General features: G+C 37.4%; 1 protein-coding gene across 1 annotated transcript in view; it reads right to left on the bottom strand.

The window, feature by feature from the left end:
- Positions 1-19,095, bottom strand: part of Dck (deoxycytidine kinase) — a 32,631-nt gene that overhangs the window by 9,981 nt on the left and 3,555 nt on the right. The window contains exon 2 of the mRNA XM_046428777.2: positions 17,087-17,202. Coding sequence (XP_046284733.1) covers positions 17,087-17,202 — 116 coding nt within the window. The remainder of the gene's footprint in view (positions 1-17,086; positions 17,203-19,095) is intronic.

Below are 19,095 nucleotides of genomic sequence, written 5' to 3'. Positions count from 1 at the left end.
TATATTTTCTTTTTAAAATGGAAAGCCAAGAAATATTATCTTTTTATTTCCTCTTGGAAAAATAAACTGGGCCCCTCCCCCTGCGCCAGCAAGGTAGAGGGAACTGTGACCACGCACAGAGCAGGCCCAGCGGCCTGCTGAGGGGCAGAGCCGCCCCCCACCCCCCGCGCCTGCCAGGTAGGGGAACTGTGACCACCGACAGAAAAGGCCCAGTGGCCCGCGGCGGGACAGAGCTTCCAATCACTCCTGCAAGGTAGGCGGGCCTGCGACCCACCGGCAGAAGAGGAGCAGCAGCCTGCTGAGAGGCTGAGCCGCCCCCTCCCCCTGCGCCGGCAAAGTAGAGGGAACTGTGACCACCCACAGAGCAGGCCCAGCGGCCTGCTAAGGGGCAGAGCCGCCCCCCACCCCCGCGCCTGCCAGGTAGGTGGAACTGTGACCACCAACAGAAAAGGCCCAGTGGCCTGCGGCGGGACAGAGCTTCCAATCACTCCTGCAAGGTAGGCGGGCCTGCGACCCACCGGCAGAAGAGGAGCAGCGGCCTGCTGAGAGGCAGAGCCGCCACCTCCCCCTGTACCGGCAAGGTAGAGGGAACTGTGACCACGAACAGAGCAGGCCCAACGGCCTGCTGAGGGGCAGAGCCGCCCCCCACCCCCCGCGCCTGCCAGGTAGGTGGAACTGTGACCACTGACAGAAAAGGCCCAGTGGCCCGCGGCGCGACAGAACTTCCAATCACTCCTGCAAGGTAGGCGGGCCTGCGACCCACCAGCAGAACAGGAGCAGCAGCCTGCTGAGAGGCAGAGCCGCCCCCTACCCCTGCGCCGGCAAGGTAGAGGGAACTGTGACCACCCGCAGAACAGGCCCAGCGGCCTGCTGAGGGGCAGAGCCGCCCCCCACCCCCCGCGCCTGCCAGGTAGGCAGAACTGTGACCACTGACAGAAAAGGCCCAGTGGCCCGCGGAGGGGCAGAGCTTCCAATCACTCCTGCAAGGTAGGCGGGCCTGCGACCCACCGGCAGAAGAGGAGCAGCGGCCTGCTGAGAGGCAGAGCCGCCCCCTCCCCCCCGCGCCTGCAAGGTAGACGGAACTGTGACCACCATCAGAACAGGCCAGACCTGCAACCGAGAGACAGAACAGGCCCAGTGGTCTGAGGAAGGGTAGAGCCGCCCCCCCCCCGTGCCTGCAAGGTAGGCGGACCTGCGACGCACTGGCAGTACAGCCCCAGAGGCCTGCAGAGGGGCAGTGCCGCTGCCTGCGCCTGCAAAGTAGACAGAACTGCGACCACCAACAGAACAAGCCTAGCGGCCCGCAGAGGGACAGAGCCGCCGCCCGCGCCTGCAAGGTCGGCGGACCTGCTACCGACCAGCAGAGCAGGCCCAGCGGCCTGCCGGCGTGGTAGGCACATTGCCCCAATTGGAGGAGGGGCAGAGCTGCCGCCCGCGCCTGCGAGGGAGACTTTGCAACTATACAAGACCAATATAAATATATAGGGGGAAAATTTAATAGCACAACAGTTTCACCAAGTAGAAAGGAACGCGAACAGTATGAAGAGACAAGGAAAGAAAGGACCACAAGCAATGCAGGTCAACTCAACGTTAGAAGAGGTAATAGCTGCAGCAGATGGAATGTCAGATAAAGAATTCAGGATATACATGCTTCAGATGATCTGGAGTCTCAAGGAAGACATCAGACAGCAAAATCAGACAATGAAAGATCACTTCAACAATGAATTACATAAACAAATCCAAGAAGCAAAAGATCAACTATACAGGGAGATAGAGGTTATAAAAAACAAACAAACAGAAATCCCAGAAATGCAGGAAGCAATAAACAAACTTAAAAACTCAATTGAGAATACTACCAGCAGAGTAGAGCACTTAGAAGATAGAACATCAGACAATGAAGATAAAGTATTTCAACTTGAAAAGAACATAGACAGCTCAGCAAGACTGTTAAGAAAACATGAGCAGAACATCCAAGAAATATGGGATAACATCAAGAGACCAAATTTAAGAGTCATTGGAATACAGGAAGGGACAGAGTTTCAAACCAAAGGAATGAGCAATCTATTCAATGAAATAATACGAGAAAACTTCCCAGACTAGAAGAATGAGACAGAATCCCAAATCCTAGAAGCCTACAGGATGCCGAATGTGCAAAATCATAAGAGACCCACACCTAGACACATTATAATGAAGATGCCCAACATACAGAATAAGGAGAGAATTTTAAAAGCTACAAGAGAAAGGAAGCAGATCACATTTAGGGGTAAGCCAATCAGGATAACAGCTGATCTTTCAACACAGACTCTGAAAGCTAGAAGATCCTGGAATAACATATTTCAAACACTGAAACAAAATGGGTTCCAACCAAGAATTGTGTTTCCAGCGAAATTAAGCTTCAGGATGGAAGATGAAATTAAAACCTTCCACGATAAACAAAAGTTAAAAGAATTTGCAGCTAGAAAACCATCTCTTCAAAACATCCTTGGCAAAACATTACAGGAAGAGGAAATGGAAAATAACAATGAAAACCAACAGTGGGAGGTAGGACAGTAAAGGGGGGAAAAATAATCAAAGAGGAAAACAAACCATGTTTAGTAACAGAAATAAACAAATATGGCTGGAAGAACAACCCATATCTCAATAATAACCCTAAATGTTAATGGCTTAAACTCACCAATCAAGAGACACAGGCTAGTAGAATGGATCACAAAACAAGACCCAACAATATGCTGCCTACAGGAGACCCATTTGATAGGAAAAGACATACATAGGCTGAAGGTGAAAGGTTGGGAAAAATCATATCACTCATATGGACTTCGGAAACAAGCAGGAGTATCCATACTCATATCAAATAAAATAGATTTCAAGCCAAAGTTAATCAAAAGGGATAAAGAGGGACACTACATACTGCTCAAGGGAACCATACACCAACAAGACATAACAATCATAAATATATATGCCCCAAACAATGGTGCAGCTATGTTCATCAAACAAACTCTTCTCAAGTTCAAGAGTCTAATAGACCACCATACAATAATCATGGGAGACTTCAACACACCTCTATCACCACTGGACAGATCTTCCAAACAAAAGTTGAATAAGGAAACTATAGAACTCAATAACACAATTAATAACCTAGACTTAATTGACATATATAGAATATAGCACCCAACATCAAGCAGTTACACTTTTTTCTCAGCAGCACATGGATCCTTCTCAAAAATAGATCATATATTATGTCACAGGGAAACTCTTAGACAATATAAAGGAGTAGAGATAATACCATGCATCCTATCTGATCATAATGGAATGGAACTGAAAATCAACGATAAAAGAAGGAAGGAAAAAGAATACATCACTTGGAGAATGAAAAATAGGTTACTGAATGATCAATGGGTTATAGAAGACATCAAGGAAGAAATTAAAACATTCTTAGAGATTAATGAAAACACAGACACAACATATCGGAATCTATGGGACACATTGAAAGCAGTTCTAAGAGGAAAATTCATTGCTTGGAGTTCATTCCTTAAAAAAAGAAAAAACCAACAAATAAATGATCTCATACTTCATCTCAAAATCCTTGAAAAAGAAGAGCAAAACAACAGCAAAAGAAGTAGAAGGCAAGAAATAATTAAAATCAGAGCTGAAATTAATGAAATCGAAACAAAAGAAACAATTGAAAAAATTGACAAAACTAAAAGTTGGTTCTTTGAAAAAATAAACAAAATCGACAGACCCTTAGCCATGCTAGCGAAGAGAAGAAGAGAGAGAACTCAAATTACTAACATACGGGATGAAAGAGGCAATATCACAACAGACACTTCAGAAATACAGAAGATAATCAAAAATTATTTTGAATCCTTATACTCCAATAAATTAGAAGATAGTGAAGGCATCGATAAATTTCTGAAGTCATATGATCTGCCCAGATTGAGTCAGGAGGATATAGACAACCTAAACAGACCAATATCAATTGAGGAAATAGAAGAAACCATCAAAAGACTACCAACTAAGAAAAGCCCAGGACCGGATGGGTATACAGCAGAGTTTTACAAAACCTTTAAAGAGGAACTAATACCAATACTTTTCAAGCTACTTCAGGAAATAGAAAAAGAGGGAGAACTTCCAAATTCATTCTACGAGGCCAACATCACCCTGATACCTAAACCAGACAAAGATACTTCAAAGAAAGAAAACTACAGACCAATATCTCTAATGAACCTAGATGCAAAAATCCTCAATAAAATTCTGGCGAATCAGATACAAAAACATATCAAAAAAATTGTGCACCATGATCAAGTAGGATTCATCCCTGGGATGCAAGGCTGGTTCAATATACGGAAATCAATAAATGTTATTCACCACATCAATAGACTTAAAAATAAGAACCATATGATCATCTCGATAGATGCGGAAAAAGCATTCGACAAAGTACAGCATCCCTTTATGTTCAAAACTCTAGAAAAACTAGGGATAACAGGAACATACCTCAATATTGTAAAAGCAATCTATGCTAAGCCTCAGGCTAGCATCATTCTGAATGGAGAAAAACTGAAGGCATTCCCTCTAAAATCTGGAACAAGACAGGGATGCCCTCTCTCTCCACTTCTGTTCAACATAGTTCTCGAAACACTGGCCAGAGCAATTAGACAGACGAAAGAAATTAAAGGCATCAAAATAGGAAAAGAAGAACTTAAATTATCACTATTTGCAGATGACATGATTCTATACCTAGCAGACCCAAAAGGGTCTACAAAGAAACTATTAGAGCTAATAAATGAATTCAGCAAAGTGGCAGGATATAAAATCAACACGCATAAATCAAAGGCATTCCTGTATATCAGCAACAAAGCCTCTGAAATGGAAATGAGGACAACCACTCCATTCACAATATCTTCAAAAAAAATAAAATACTTGGGAATCAACCTAACAAAAGAGGTGAAAGACTTATACAATGAAAACTACAGAACCCTAAAGAGAGAAATAGAAGAAGATCTTAGAAGATGGAAAAATATACCCTGTTCATGGATAGGCAGAACTAACATCATCAAAATGGCGATATTACCAAAAGTTCTCTATAGGTTTAATGCAATGCCAATCAAAATCCCAACGGCATTTCTTGTAGAAATAGAGAAAGCAATCATGAAATTCATATGGAAAAATAAAAGACCCAGAATAGCAAAAACAATGGTAAGCAGGAAGTGTGAATCAGGCGGTATAGCGATACCAGACTTCAAACTATACTACAGAGCAATAGTAACAAAAACAGCATGGTACTGGTACCAAAACAGGCGGGTGGACCAATGGTACAGAATAGAGGACACAGAAACCAATCCACAAAACTACAACTACCTTATATTTGATAAAGGGGCTAAAAGCATGCAATGGAGGAAGGATAGCATCTTCAACAAATGGTGCTGGGAAAACTGGAAATCCATATGCAACAAAATGAAACTGAATCCCTTTCTCTCGCCATGCACAAAAGTTAATTCAAAATGGATCAAGGAGCTTGATATCAAATCAGAGACACGCCGTCTGATAGAAGAAAAAGTTGGCTACGATCTACATACTGTGGGGTCGGGCTCCAAATTCCTCAATAGGACACCCATAGCACAAAAGTTAATAACTAGAATCAACAAATGGGACTTACTCAAACTAAAAAGTTTTTTCTCAGCAAAAGATACAATAAGAGAGGTAAATAGAGAGCCTACATCCTGGGAACAAATCTTTACTCCTCACACTTCAGATAGAGCCCTAATATCCAGAGTATACAAAGAACTCCAAAAATTAGACAATAAGAAAACAAACAACCCAATCAACAAATGGGCCAAGGACCTGAACAGACACTTCTCAGAGGAGGACATACAATCAATCAACAAGTACATGAAAAAATGCTCACCATCTCTAGCAGTCAGAGAAATGCAAATCAAAAACACCCTAAGATACCATCTCACTCCAGTTAGATTGGCAGCCATTATGAAGTCAAACAACAACAAGTGCTGGCGAGGATGTGGGGAAAAGGGTACACTTGTACATTGCTGGTGGGACTGCAAATTGGTGCAGCCAATTTGGAAAGCAGTATGGAGATTTCTTGGAAAGCTGGGAATGGAGCCACCATTTGACCCAGCTATTCCCCTTCTCGGTCTATTCCCTAAAGACCTAAAAAGAGCATGCTACAGGGACACTGCTACATCGATGTTCATAGCAGCACAATTCACAATAGCTAGACTGTGGAACCAACCTAGATGCCCTTCAATGGATGAATGGATAAAAAAAATGTGGCATTTATACACAATGGAGTATTACTCTGCATTAAAAAATGACAAAATCATAGAATTTACAGGGAAATGGATGGCATTAGAGCAGATTATGCTAAGTGAAGCTAGCCAATCCCTAAAAAACAAATGCCAAATGTCTTCTTTGATATAAGGAGAGTAACTAAGAACAGAGTAGGGTGGAAGAGCATGAGAAAAAGATTAACATTAAACAGGGATGAGAGGTGGGAGGGAAAGGGAGAGAGAAGGGAAAATGCATGGAAATGGAAGGAGACTCTCAGAGTTATACAAAAGTACATACAAGAGGAATTGAGGGGAAGGGGAAAAATAATATAAGGGGGACAAACGAGTGTCAGCAGAGGGGGCAGAGAGAGAAGAGGGGAGGGGAGGGGAGGGGAGGGGGGATAGTAGAGGATAGGAAAGGCAGCAGAATACAACAGACACTAGTATGGCAATATGTAAATCAATGGATATGTAACTGATGTGATTCTGCAATCTGTATATGGGGTAAAAATGGGAGCTCATAACCCACTTGAATCAAATTGTGAAACATGATATATCAAGAACTATGTAATGTTTTGAACAGCCAACAATAAAAAATTTAAAAAAAAAGTGCATATAAGACAATCTGATACAGGCTTTATCTCTGGAGACTGCATTCTTGAAATTTGTCTCTAGGGTCCTTCTCATAAGCTCAAAGGCCCAGTTAGCAAGTGTTGAAAGATCTGTAGGAACACTGCAGTGCACCCTGAAAGCCAGAAAATGTAATTGCTGACATTCAGGGATGTGGCCATGCAGTTCTCTCAAGAAGAATGTGAATGCCTGGATCCTGCTCTGTGGAATTTATATAGGGATGTGATGCAAGAAAACTATAGAAACCTGGATTTTCTGGGTCTTTCTATCTATAAGCTATCCCTGACCACCTTTCTAGAACAAATGAAAGCATCCTGGAATTTGAAGAGATAAGAGACAATGGGCATATATCAAGAAAACTTCACCTTTGCCAAAATAATCACCTCTACCATGAAATTTCTCATCCTAGGGTTGGGTCTAAAAGCACAGTTTGCTAATTATTCACTCCTAGATAGTAACTACATTTTCTAGGAGAATTATTTGAAAATCCAGTGCATTTAATCTTTTTTTCTGATTTAAAGAAGAGAAACTTGGCAGCAATGGCAGATCTTGCAAGTAATTGACAGTGTACCCCATGATTTCTTTCCACTGATATCTGAGAGTCCTGGTCAGACAGCACATTACTACAGCTAATTTTAGTTTTTAATAATGCCTACAAACTACCTGCTTATTCAATGGTTTTTGTTGCTGCATGCATAGGGAGTCAAAGAATTGCAGGCTCCAAGGACAAAAAAAAGTGTGCAAATTTCAGAAGACTACTTTTTCAAGTATCTTAAATATTCTTTGCAATATTATTTGACCGAATGATTGAAATACCTAAAATTTCAAATATTCTATAGGGCACACTTTTTTTCAAATGTTTTCCAAATGGAATCATATTTAACAGGTTTAAAAATCTACCCAAAAATCACAGTTTATATAATTAGAGTCAGCTTTGTAGTTTGACAAGTTAAGGTTTTGATGTATAGATTTTTCTTCCAAATTGAACCCAATATGTACATTCCTTGGGATAATATCTATAACTTTCCTTGGGATATCTATAATTTTGATTTTGGAACATTCATCATTAAAAAGATAATATCTGCATTTTGGAAAAATGATAATTATGGGGAAAAAATCAGCTGTGATCAATAATGAGAACATTTTGCTTTATTTATGTTCAGCTCACAAACCTATGTATAACTATGCTGTAAATATTACAAGTACAATTCTTGTTTCTTATATACTTTACTTCACTTGGTATTAAATTGATATGCATTTTTCAAGTCACTAAAATTATTTTAAATTGTATAAAAACTACCTTCAAAAATATTTACAAATGAAATGTCACGATGTCTGGAATTTATTACAAATAATTCCATGTTAGGGGGTGCAGAGTGGAGTGAAGAAATAAGTGGGCAAAGATGACACAAGACTTAGTTAATAATTAGAGAATCAGAAAACTACTTGGAGGCTTATTATAATATAATGCACATATATTATCTATTACTTACTATTCCCTGTTCTACTATGTTTCAAATTTTTCATTAAAAAGTTTTGGTTTTTGGTTAAAAAAAAAACAAAAAAAAGAAAAATAAACTGGGACACACACTCGCCAGTTTATCAGTCCCCACTATTCCCAGATGATTTTCAAACAGACCTAATTCATAGATGCCCCTCAATTCAGATAGGATTACATTCTGATAAACCAATTATAAGTTCAAAATATTGTAAACTGAAAATGTATTGAATAAACCTAACATACCAAACATAAGATTGATTCCAAGTTCAAGAGACAATCTTCTTATTATAAATTATCTTCCCAAGTATATTAATACAATTTTCAACCTCTCCTCTGCAACATTACTAAAGAATTCAATATACTTTCAATATTAACAGGGCAATAACTTTCAACTAGAAGCACCTCACATATTTGTACCCTTGTTCAGAGATATGATTGGACAAACAGGGATTTTTTTCTTTTTTAAAAAATTCACTTATTTTTGTTGTTGTTTTGAAATGTGGTTTTGCCATATTGCCCAGGCTGACCTCAAACTCTAGGACTCAATGAAACTTCTCTCTCAAGTGTCCCATGACAAATTAGACTGACACCACCTAAAGTGACTGACCAATTTTAACAACTGACATCCTCCTAATGTAATGGTAAACAGAAATACACATCATCACTTAGGAATCATGCCCCCCCCCCGCAAAAATTAGAACTAAATCCAATCAAGTCTATGGAGGTCTACCTACAGATTTATAGAAAATACAGAGAACTAAGAAACATGGTAAATTTTATCACAGTGATATATTCAGCCAAAACCAGAAGGAGGCAAACTGCATAGAACAAATGACTCAATTTCTTACAACAAATAAATTGCAAAGGAAAAAATAAAAAGAGGCAACTAAGATATTAAAATTGAAAAGACATATCAACCAAATGCAATGTGAAGCTTGTTTGGCTTCTGATTTCAAAATTATAAAAAAAAAAATTATGAGACAATGGGGCAACACCCCCAACACAGATTGTTTATGATGATGTGGAACTGAAGTTCTCTGAAGAGTAGCACCCAGATTAAAAATTCTGCAGACTGCTTGACCTTGGCTGAGGATATCATGATTGTGAAGAGATGGACTGTTGGGGGTCAAGAGTCAAAATTATCTTAGTCCCTTTAATAGCCATTCACCTTCAACCTTTGTATCCAACCTAACATCCTCATGACTATTAAGTAAAACTCTCACAATTTAACTAGCGGTATAACTCAGTGGGAGAATGCTCACCTAGCATGCACAAGGCCCTGGGTTTGATTCCCAAAAACTTCAAAAGAAAAAGAAAAAAAAACTATCAGAATATAACCATAAGCTTAGTATACCTCTAAGCATCCACCAAACCTAAAACCAGAATGCTAAAAATCTGAAATCTACAGAAAAGATTTCCCAACTTCTCCCCACCAGGGCTTTGTTGAACAAAATATACAGTCTCTAGGACAATAGAAAATCAAATTTAAGACCCACAGGTCTTGAGGAAAAAGTAGCGATACAAGCCAGTGGCACAGAAAACCCACACAGCTCAGTGGTACAGCACTTGCCTAGCACATGTGAGGCACTGGGTTCGATCCTTAGCACCACATAAAAACAAATAAAACAAAGGTAAAATTCTTTAAAAGAAAAAAAAAAAACATTCAATGCAATAAGAGAAGAAAATTTCCCAAATCTTCTGAATAAAAATGGACATACAGGTACTGGTGACATTTAGAACTCCAAAGAGATAAATATGACCATATAAATAGATGATGAGCAGAAATTTGAAACTTTTTGAGCTAGAGTAAGTCAACAATGAACAGGAAGATGAAAACAATTCATCTGATGATAAAGAACACTACACATCTTATATTAGCTGGTTTGTTTGCTCAGGGCTTTTTTTGGTTCTGGAAACTGAACACATGGGGGGTGCTCTACCACTGAGCTACACCTCCAACCTCTTTCTTGAAATTTTATTTTGGGAAAGGGTCTTGCTAAACTGCCAAGGATAGTTTCAAACTTTTCATCCTCTTGGCTCACCAAGGATTACAAGTATACTGCATCCAGCATCACATTAGCTCTATTTTTAAAATGTATCGTTTATTAGTTCTTTTATTGTAACTATGCATGTATATTTTCTTTTACAATGTTATTTCTGTTTTAAAAATCTGAGTTCCCCATCTCTTTATATCCATTAAAATAGGTACTTTTTTTCATTTCTAAATAAGTGTTTATATTTTTTAAAAGACCACAGCATAAGGGGCCAAGGTGATAGCTCAGTGGTAGCTAGAGCGCTTGCCTCGCACACTTGAGGCTCTGGGTTCAATCCTCAGCACCACATAAAAATAAACAATAATAATATTAAAGATTTTTAAAAAAGACCACAATATAAGACATTATGCTAAATGAAAAAGCTGTCATATTATTAAGTTATACCCAGTAGAATGCCATTTACCAGGGGCTGGGAAGAGCAGGCAAAGGGAGTGGTTACTAGACATAGTTTTAGTTGTGAAAGATGCAAAAGATTTGTTTTATAGCACTGTAAATGTACTTATTATCAAAGCAGTACACCTAAAAAGGCATTTAAGATGGTAAAACTTTATGTTTTAATAAAAATAAAAATTAATAACAAAATCATATACCTTTTATTTGAATTTCCCAATAAATATAATCTCTCTTGCCCAAAGTAATTCAAAGTCTACTATTTAAAAGAACTTAGAGGATCAATCCTGACTCATTAGTTATAAAAATTATAATCAGCTAGTTCTAAAAATACAAATGCATAAATTAAAACTGAAGCAAAACTTTGTAATAGAATTTTATAGGTATAACACTTACATAGCAATTTAGCTACTTTAAAAAAATCTGTAATTTTTGGCCCCATTAAGTCCACTTTTAGAATTTTATTTTAAAGAAATAATCTAGAATATAGATTTAACTGAAAAGTTGTCTATCACAGTGCTAGGTAAATAGGAGGCTATCACTGCATTATTATTAGGTATTTATATTATATTAAGTATATAATGGTATATACATACAATAAATTAACCTGCCTTTCATTTACAGAAAAATTTTAATGACATTTTAAATTGTTAAGTCATAATGATTATTATAGCTGAGAAAAACAGTACAAAATTGTATACTGTTGTATCAAATAGGATCTGCACTTATCTCTGGGTAATAAGGTTATAGGTAAGTTTCATTTCCTTCTTCTTTTTTTTTGGAGGGGGGGTGCTTGGGATTGAACTCATGGGCTCTTGACCACTGAGCCACATCCCTAGCTCTATTTTGTATTTTTTCATTTAGATACAGGGTCTCACTGAGTTGTTTAGTGCCTCGCCATTGCTGAGGCTCGCTTTGAACTCTCGATCCTCCTGTGTAAGCCTGTAATCCCCAAGCCCATGAGATTACAGGTGAGGACTACCGCTCCCAGCTTCATTTCCCTCTTTGGATAATCTGACATTTTCTTAACTGTGAAGTGGTATTATTTTATAAAATAAAAAACTGTATTTACCGTTACCCAAACTGGATTTAGTAATTTATTATCACAACTATATAAATGAAACATACAGAATGATGGGATTATAGTGGTTTTTATTCTGTTCTCTCTGATTCATATCCACTATTACTTCATGAGAGAATATTTCACTATTTTATAGGAAATATAGATTATTGGTAAGTGAGAAAAAATATCAAGGGTTTGAAAAAAGAAAAAGATAAGTTGTTTCAAAGACAAATATATACCTCCTTTCTCACAGTTACTAATTTCTCACTGGTTTCTTAGTATTAATAACTTTTAGATAAAAGTAAAATAGCACTGGTAATACATATGCTAATTATCTTGACAGCATTCTATAACATATATACATTTCAAAACATCATGTTGTACACTATAAATGTTTCATTGGTCAACTTAAATTTAAAAAAATAAATTTAAGTAACATAATGCTTCACAATTAATAGCAATAATCCCCCACCCCACCCTCGCCAAAAAAACAATTCAGTTCAGGAATACTGCCAGAGCCTAACACTGCTTGCCCTTCCACCCAATAAGATTGACTCCTAAAATGTGGCCAGGTATAGGTGGGCCCTGAGAGATCTGGGAGCAGCTTGACACTGACAGCTCTGGGAATGTCTATCTGTACCAGCACTGGGAACTTGACCCCAAAACAGCAAATAAATCTCATCACCTAGAGCTAAGTACCAAAAACATAATAGTGGTGACATGAAATCAGCATGAAGCTGAATCATGCCAATGTTGTAAAGGCCTATGACGTTCCTGAGGAATTGAATTTTCTGATTAATGATATGCCTTTTCTAGCAATGGAATACTGTTTTGGAGGTCTTCAGAAGCTACTCAACAAACCAGAAAACTGAAGTAGACTTCTTAAAGAAAGCCAGATGATTTCTTTACTGAGTGATAGAAGGTCTGGGATTTGATATTTGCACAAAAACTAAAATTATACCTCAGTTTTAAAACCTAAATATGTAGTTCTTCTGTATGTTGGTGGAAAGATAATGAATAAAATAATTAATCTGGGATATGCCAAAGGCACTGATAAAAGAAGTCTTGCTACAACTTTTGTGGGAATACTAGAGATCTTTGAGAATAAGCCTTATACAGCCATTGTTAATTACTGGAGCTTTAGGACCTTGGTATTTGAATGTATTACCAGACATAAGCCTTTTTTGCATCATCTGCAGCCATTTATCTGCCATAAGAAGGTTAGGGATCCAAAGTGTATATGTGATGCTATAGATGATAGGTCTAATCTCATTTTTAATTTTACTGCTCATTCAACAATATCCCCTTCTTACAGAATAGTGAACCTGTACCTTTGAATACCAACTGTCATAAATCATATTGTATGCTATGTGTACCTATATTTAAGATGTACATTTAATAAAATCAAAGAGAAGATGCCTGTTAATTTATAATGTATTTGAAAGCTTCTGCTTTTTAAAAATCTTTCATGTCTTGTCACACAAGTTTATAAAGGTCTGCATTCCCTCATCTGAATTTGTAATTTCAAAATTGAAGAAGTTCTGAAAACAAAATTTTCATAAGCTTGATGACAAAATTCATTTGCTTACAAATCTAATATGAACTGACAGTGACATCTATTTAACCCATTTGGTGTGAATAGGCATTTATATTACTACAAAAGTACTAAAATGTTTGATTATGCAAGGAGGGCTGCTGTCCCGCCCCATAATCATACATGATTGATTGAAGGTTAATGTAGAATGGTATATACATTGACAGTTAAAAATTTGAGGGTTTCAGCGGCGCACGGTGGAATATGCCTGTAATCCCAGCAGCTCTGGAAGCTGAGGCAGGAGGATTGATTGTAAGTTCAAGCCAGCCTCAGCAACTTATCAAGGTCCCAAGCAACTCAGTGTGACCCTGTCTGTAAATGAAATATAAAAAACAGGGCTGGGGATGTGGCTCAGTGGTTAAGCATCCCTGGTTCAATCCCCAATGGCAAAAAATACACACACACACACGCGCGGGGATTATTGTAGTATGGTATGTACACTGATTTACCATTCTGAATTCTAAAAATTTCTTTTTTTTTTCTTTTTTTTAGTTGTAGATGAACACAATACCTTTATTTTTATGTGGTACTGAGGATGGAACCCAGTGCCTCACACGCGAAAGTCTTGCGCTCTACCACTGAGCCACAATCCCAGCCCTTGTAAATTTCTTATTCTGAAACATCTGGCCCCAGGATTTCGGACAAAGGAATATGATCTCTATCTTCTGTTGAATAATTTAGAAGATATTCTTTTAAAAATGTAAAATTCTAGATAGTGTTTTTGTTTGTTTTGTTTTTTGGTTTTGTTTGTTTGTTTTGGTACTGAAGATTGAACCCAGGTGTTTTAACACTGAGTCATATCCTCAGTTCTTTTTTTTTTTACTTTGAGATAGGGTCTCACTAAGTTGCTTGGGGCCTTGCTGAGGTGGGCTTTGAACTTCCAATCCTCCTCATCAGTCTCTTAAATTACTGGGATGACAGGTGTGCACCACTACACTGAGCTTCTAAATAGTTTTTAACTTTGAATATTAAATGATTTATAAATGTAAAAAATTCAGCTCAGTGAAAAAGAACAGAAAGAAGAGATCTCCTTAAGTCTATCTACAAAATTTTAAAAAAAAATTAGTGGTAGCCTATTAACAGTACAGCAACATTTCAGCCACTAGGTGGCAGGTTTAAAAAAAAACAGCTTTAAAAAAAACCCCAAACAAGCTAAATAAGCAGGTGCATATTTAAATATCAGGGAAAGACAACATTTACTAATAGCCACTCTTCCAGTTCTACAACTTCCAAGCAGTATAATCAAATGGATAACATCCAAAGTAGGGCTGGGCTGGCCAGGACTGGAATGAAAACAGTCCATTTCCCATTGTTGACAATACTCTAAGAAAGCTAAGATTTATACAGTTGGTGAGTCACATAACTCCAAGGAATAGATCAGGGATGGGTTTGGGGAAGTACTGATCTAAGATGAAGAAAACCCCACTTCTTGAGTATAGTGGAGGGCCAGGAAAAAAAAAAAAAAAGGATGCCACTCTGCTACCCATTCCCTGACATTCTACAATCTACCCCAAAATACTATTCCCACATTGTTTGAATCTCTGCCTGAAAGTACAGAAGACTAATAATATAACAGCCTTCAATAGACACACACAAAATTAAAGCTACCGTCCAAGAATATGCATCAAATTTCAACAAAGATAATCAAACTCGATGCAGTGGCACATGCCTATAATCCCAGCAACTCAGGAGAATGAGGCAGGATTATAAATTCAAAGTCAGCTTCAGAAACTCAGCAAAACCCTCAAATAAAAAAATAAAAAGGGCTGGGGATGCAGAGGGGTAGAGAGCCCCTGGACTCCATCTCTAGTACTCCCCCCAGCCCCATGATAACAGGATCATATGTATACTAGTTACTTTAAAAATGCCAGCTTGGCATTCTGACTCCAATACATGGAAAGAAAATGTCCTAGCCCATAAACATAAGTGCCAGATTCATGAAGACATATAGTTTTAAAATGATGACAGATACATCAATGTGTCATAGTCTAATGATGTCAGTCACTAAATCTAACCAATCTCTCTGAACTGATTCCAAGTTCAAGAGACAATCTTCTTATTATAAATTATCTTCCCAAGTATATTAATACAATTTTCAACCTCTTCTCTGCAACATTACTAAAGGGTGCGATATACTCTCAATATTAACAGGGCAATAACTTTCAACTAGAAGCACCTCACATATTTGTACCCTTGTTTACAGATATGATTGGACAAACAGGATTTCTAAAATGGTAATTAATGTTCTATTTTTTTGACCTGGATGATGATTACAAAGATGTTAGCTTTTTGAAGTGTTCTTTAGACTATACATAGGCTTCATATACTTTTATTGTTACATGTCAATTAAAAATGGTTAAAGAAACAAATATATTCACCCACTTTAAAGTTCTTTTTAAGACTAACCCTACCTTTCCTCAAAGACAGGTGACACCAATTTCTTTAGAAAATAGGGTCCATCTGGGGAGGAAGTCCCTTTAAATTTAGTCCTAGACATTATAAAGATGGGTATACCTAATTGGCCCCAGACCTAAAGTAACTATGCTTAGCAAATAGAAGGTAATGTTAGTAAAATATTTTTTACTAAGTTAAAATCATATATATTCAAAGTCTACAGAGTATCCTGCTAGTAATTCCTATTTGTGTATGTGATTTATATTTTAAATATTCAATTATTCACAGAAATCCTACCAACAGTTAAACTTTTAAAAATATTTTTTTCACTCTTCTGTCCTGCCCTTTTTAAAGTAAGTTTCTAGCATACATTTCCATTTTTGAAGATTTCTTCTTTCAATTTCAGTTCCCAATTCTCCAAAAATAAAAATATTAGCAATCACTCTCTCCTATACACACAACCAAAAATTCTTCTACTAAAAAAAGGAAATGTAACTGTTATTTGCTTCCTTTCTCATTTGCAAGGCAATGAAAATGATACTTGTGCCCTATAATAGAAGTCTTAAGAATGATAGTAATGATAAAAAGAAATCTGAAATAAACTATTTTCTCTATAACAAAGGTCTTGAAAGGTAAACTAAAATTTTAAATTTTTTTTTGTTTGCTTGTTTTTAATCAAAATATAAAACCCCTTGAACAGGGAGTCAAGGTACATGCCTATAATCCCAGCAGCTCGCCCATAATCCCAGAGACTGAAATAGGAGAATAGCAAGTTCAAAACCAACCTCAGCAACTAGAAGCATTAAGCAACTCAGTAAAATCCTGTCTCTAAATAAAATACAAAAATAGGGATGGGGATGTAGCTCTGTGGTCAAGTGCCCCTGAGTTCAGTACTCCCTCGCTCCAAAAACAAAGCCGTTGGAGAAATTCAAATTGAAATTCAATTTTTTAAGGCTTCATTAATTTTTAAACTCTTAAAACACTTAACTTTATTTAGATGCAATAGTAAATCTTAAAAGCATAGGTCAACAAATCTTTATGTATATATTTATATAAATATTCATGTAGCACCACCACAATGAAGATATAGACTTGAAATTTTTATTGGAAAAGAAAAAGATGTTGGTCCTTTAATCCAAAAGATTTTTATTTTATTCACTTAAAATTCTATTTTCATACCTCAAATTCATCTTGAGTACTATGAACATTGCACCATCTGGCAACAGGTTCAGGAACCACTTCCCAATCCTCACAGACTTGTTTAAGGATATTCACAAATGTTGACTTCCCTGCAGCTGTTATGAAAGGAAAGGTAAAATTAAGTAAGAAAACTTGTCAGAAAAAAAAATAAAGATAAATAATCATCAGCTTTTATAGGATTTATAACAGGAAACAAATGCAATTTCTTAAACTTTCTTTTTTTAAAAAACAGAAATTGAAAGGTCCCCTATCCAATTGTGCGGAGCACACTTGTTACTGTTTTTAGCTTAGCAAAGCCAGAGAACAGAGGAAATAAGAATCTAGTGAAGTTTTAGGCAAGATGTTATATCTGGGAGAAAAAAAGTCCAACTCCAAGACATATTTTCCTTAGCCAAGCAATTCTGGGAAACAGTAAGGCTAGTCTCCCACTTAAAACTAGTTGTGTGAATTTGGGTAAGTCCCTGAACCTCTCTGAGCCTGTTTCCTCAAGAAAGATAATAGTACTTTCTTCATGGAAACTGTTGTAATAACAAATAAACTCTCACTATATTAATATTCATTCCAGGCTCAGATTTTTAGAACCTTCCTGTCTACCAGCTCCACTCTCTCAAGTCTACAAAGAAGCTCAGTTTTTTCCTATCTAAAACTAATTAAGGAACACACAAGTAACCATAATATCAATATGAAGATACATCCAATGACTAGGGTTTTAGAATAAAGAATAATATGATTATTACTAACACTAATAAGCACAATGACTAGTAAATATTATAAAACCTTTCTGCAAAATACTTCCTAAAAGAAGTAATTGTCATGGTTCTGTGTTTTCTACCAAACCTTAAAAAAATAAATAAAAAATATGTACTTTAGTTTTCTCTGACCACTCATTAGTTTCTGAGATATGGGGTTGGCAGGGGACATAGGGACAGCTCATGTATAATCAGGGTATACAATGTTTACTATGTTAAAGTTACCTAGGAATATATTATATTTAATAGTAGGGACAGTCTTGATGTAGAACCTCACAGGGTACAGTGTAGAGCTACATACCTAATGACCACTACACCCTTTCTTTTTTTTTTTTTTTTTTGGGGGGGGGGGGTACTGGGGATTGAACTCAGTGGGTATTTGACCACTGAACTACATCCCCAGCCCTATTTTGTATTTTATTTAGAGACAGGGTCTCACTAAATTGCTTAGTGCCTTGCTTTTTGCTGAGGCTGGCTTTGAACTCTAGATCCTGCTGTTTCAGCCTCCAGGACTGCTGGGATCATAGGCATGCGCCACCATGCCCAGCTCCACCACACCCTTTCTATGTGGTTATATTAGACATTGCTGATCGGCATAATGTTCTCTCTCTCTCTCTCTACACATACAAACCCATATATAACTTTAACATCTTTGCAAGCAAAGCTTCTTCTTCCTCATAAACAGGTTCTAAGACAGGCAAGGATGAACTTACCTTTGACTTGCAGAACTATATTCACAACCTCTGACATTATGCAGGGCAACAGAAAAGAACGAAAGGAATGAGGATGTAGCTCAGTGGCAGAGCACTTGCGTGGCATGCACAAGGCCCTAGGTTGAATTCCCAGTATCACCATAAAAAAATAAATAAATAAATAAATAAATGGGAATACATATATATATAAACTTTAAAGGATCACACAAAGCAAAGGGAGGGAGTTAAATAAAAAACTGACACAGAGAGAACAGTGAGACAAATAAAATACAAAAGTCATGTTATCTCCAGAAGAGAAGAAAAACTTTCTAAGGATAAACAGAGTGACTATTACCTCTAGTCATGAGAAAAGCACGGTGATCAAGTTAGGGACTGTAAGGCATCTAAAAGAATGGTTTTAAATGATCACTGAACATTCACTGAACAAAGGAAAAGAGCACCAAGGCATCAGCTCAGAGTCTAAATGCACTGAAGGCTAGCACTTTCTATTTCCTTTATATAATTTTTTTTAGTTGTAGGTGGACAC

This window comes from Marmota monax, unplaced genomic scaffold (assembly GCF_021218885.2).
Source record: "Marmota monax isolate L192 unplaced genomic scaffold, Marmota_monax_Labrador192_F-V1.1 WCK01_AAM20220418_F8-fsc00132, whole genome shotgun sequence".
In the NCBI taxonomy this organism is placed as follows: Eukaryota; Metazoa; Chordata; class Mammalia; order Rodentia; family Sciuridae; genus Marmota; species Marmota monax.
Note: the sequence above shows the minus strand (reverse complement) of the source record. Positions and strands in the feature narration are given on the sequence as shown.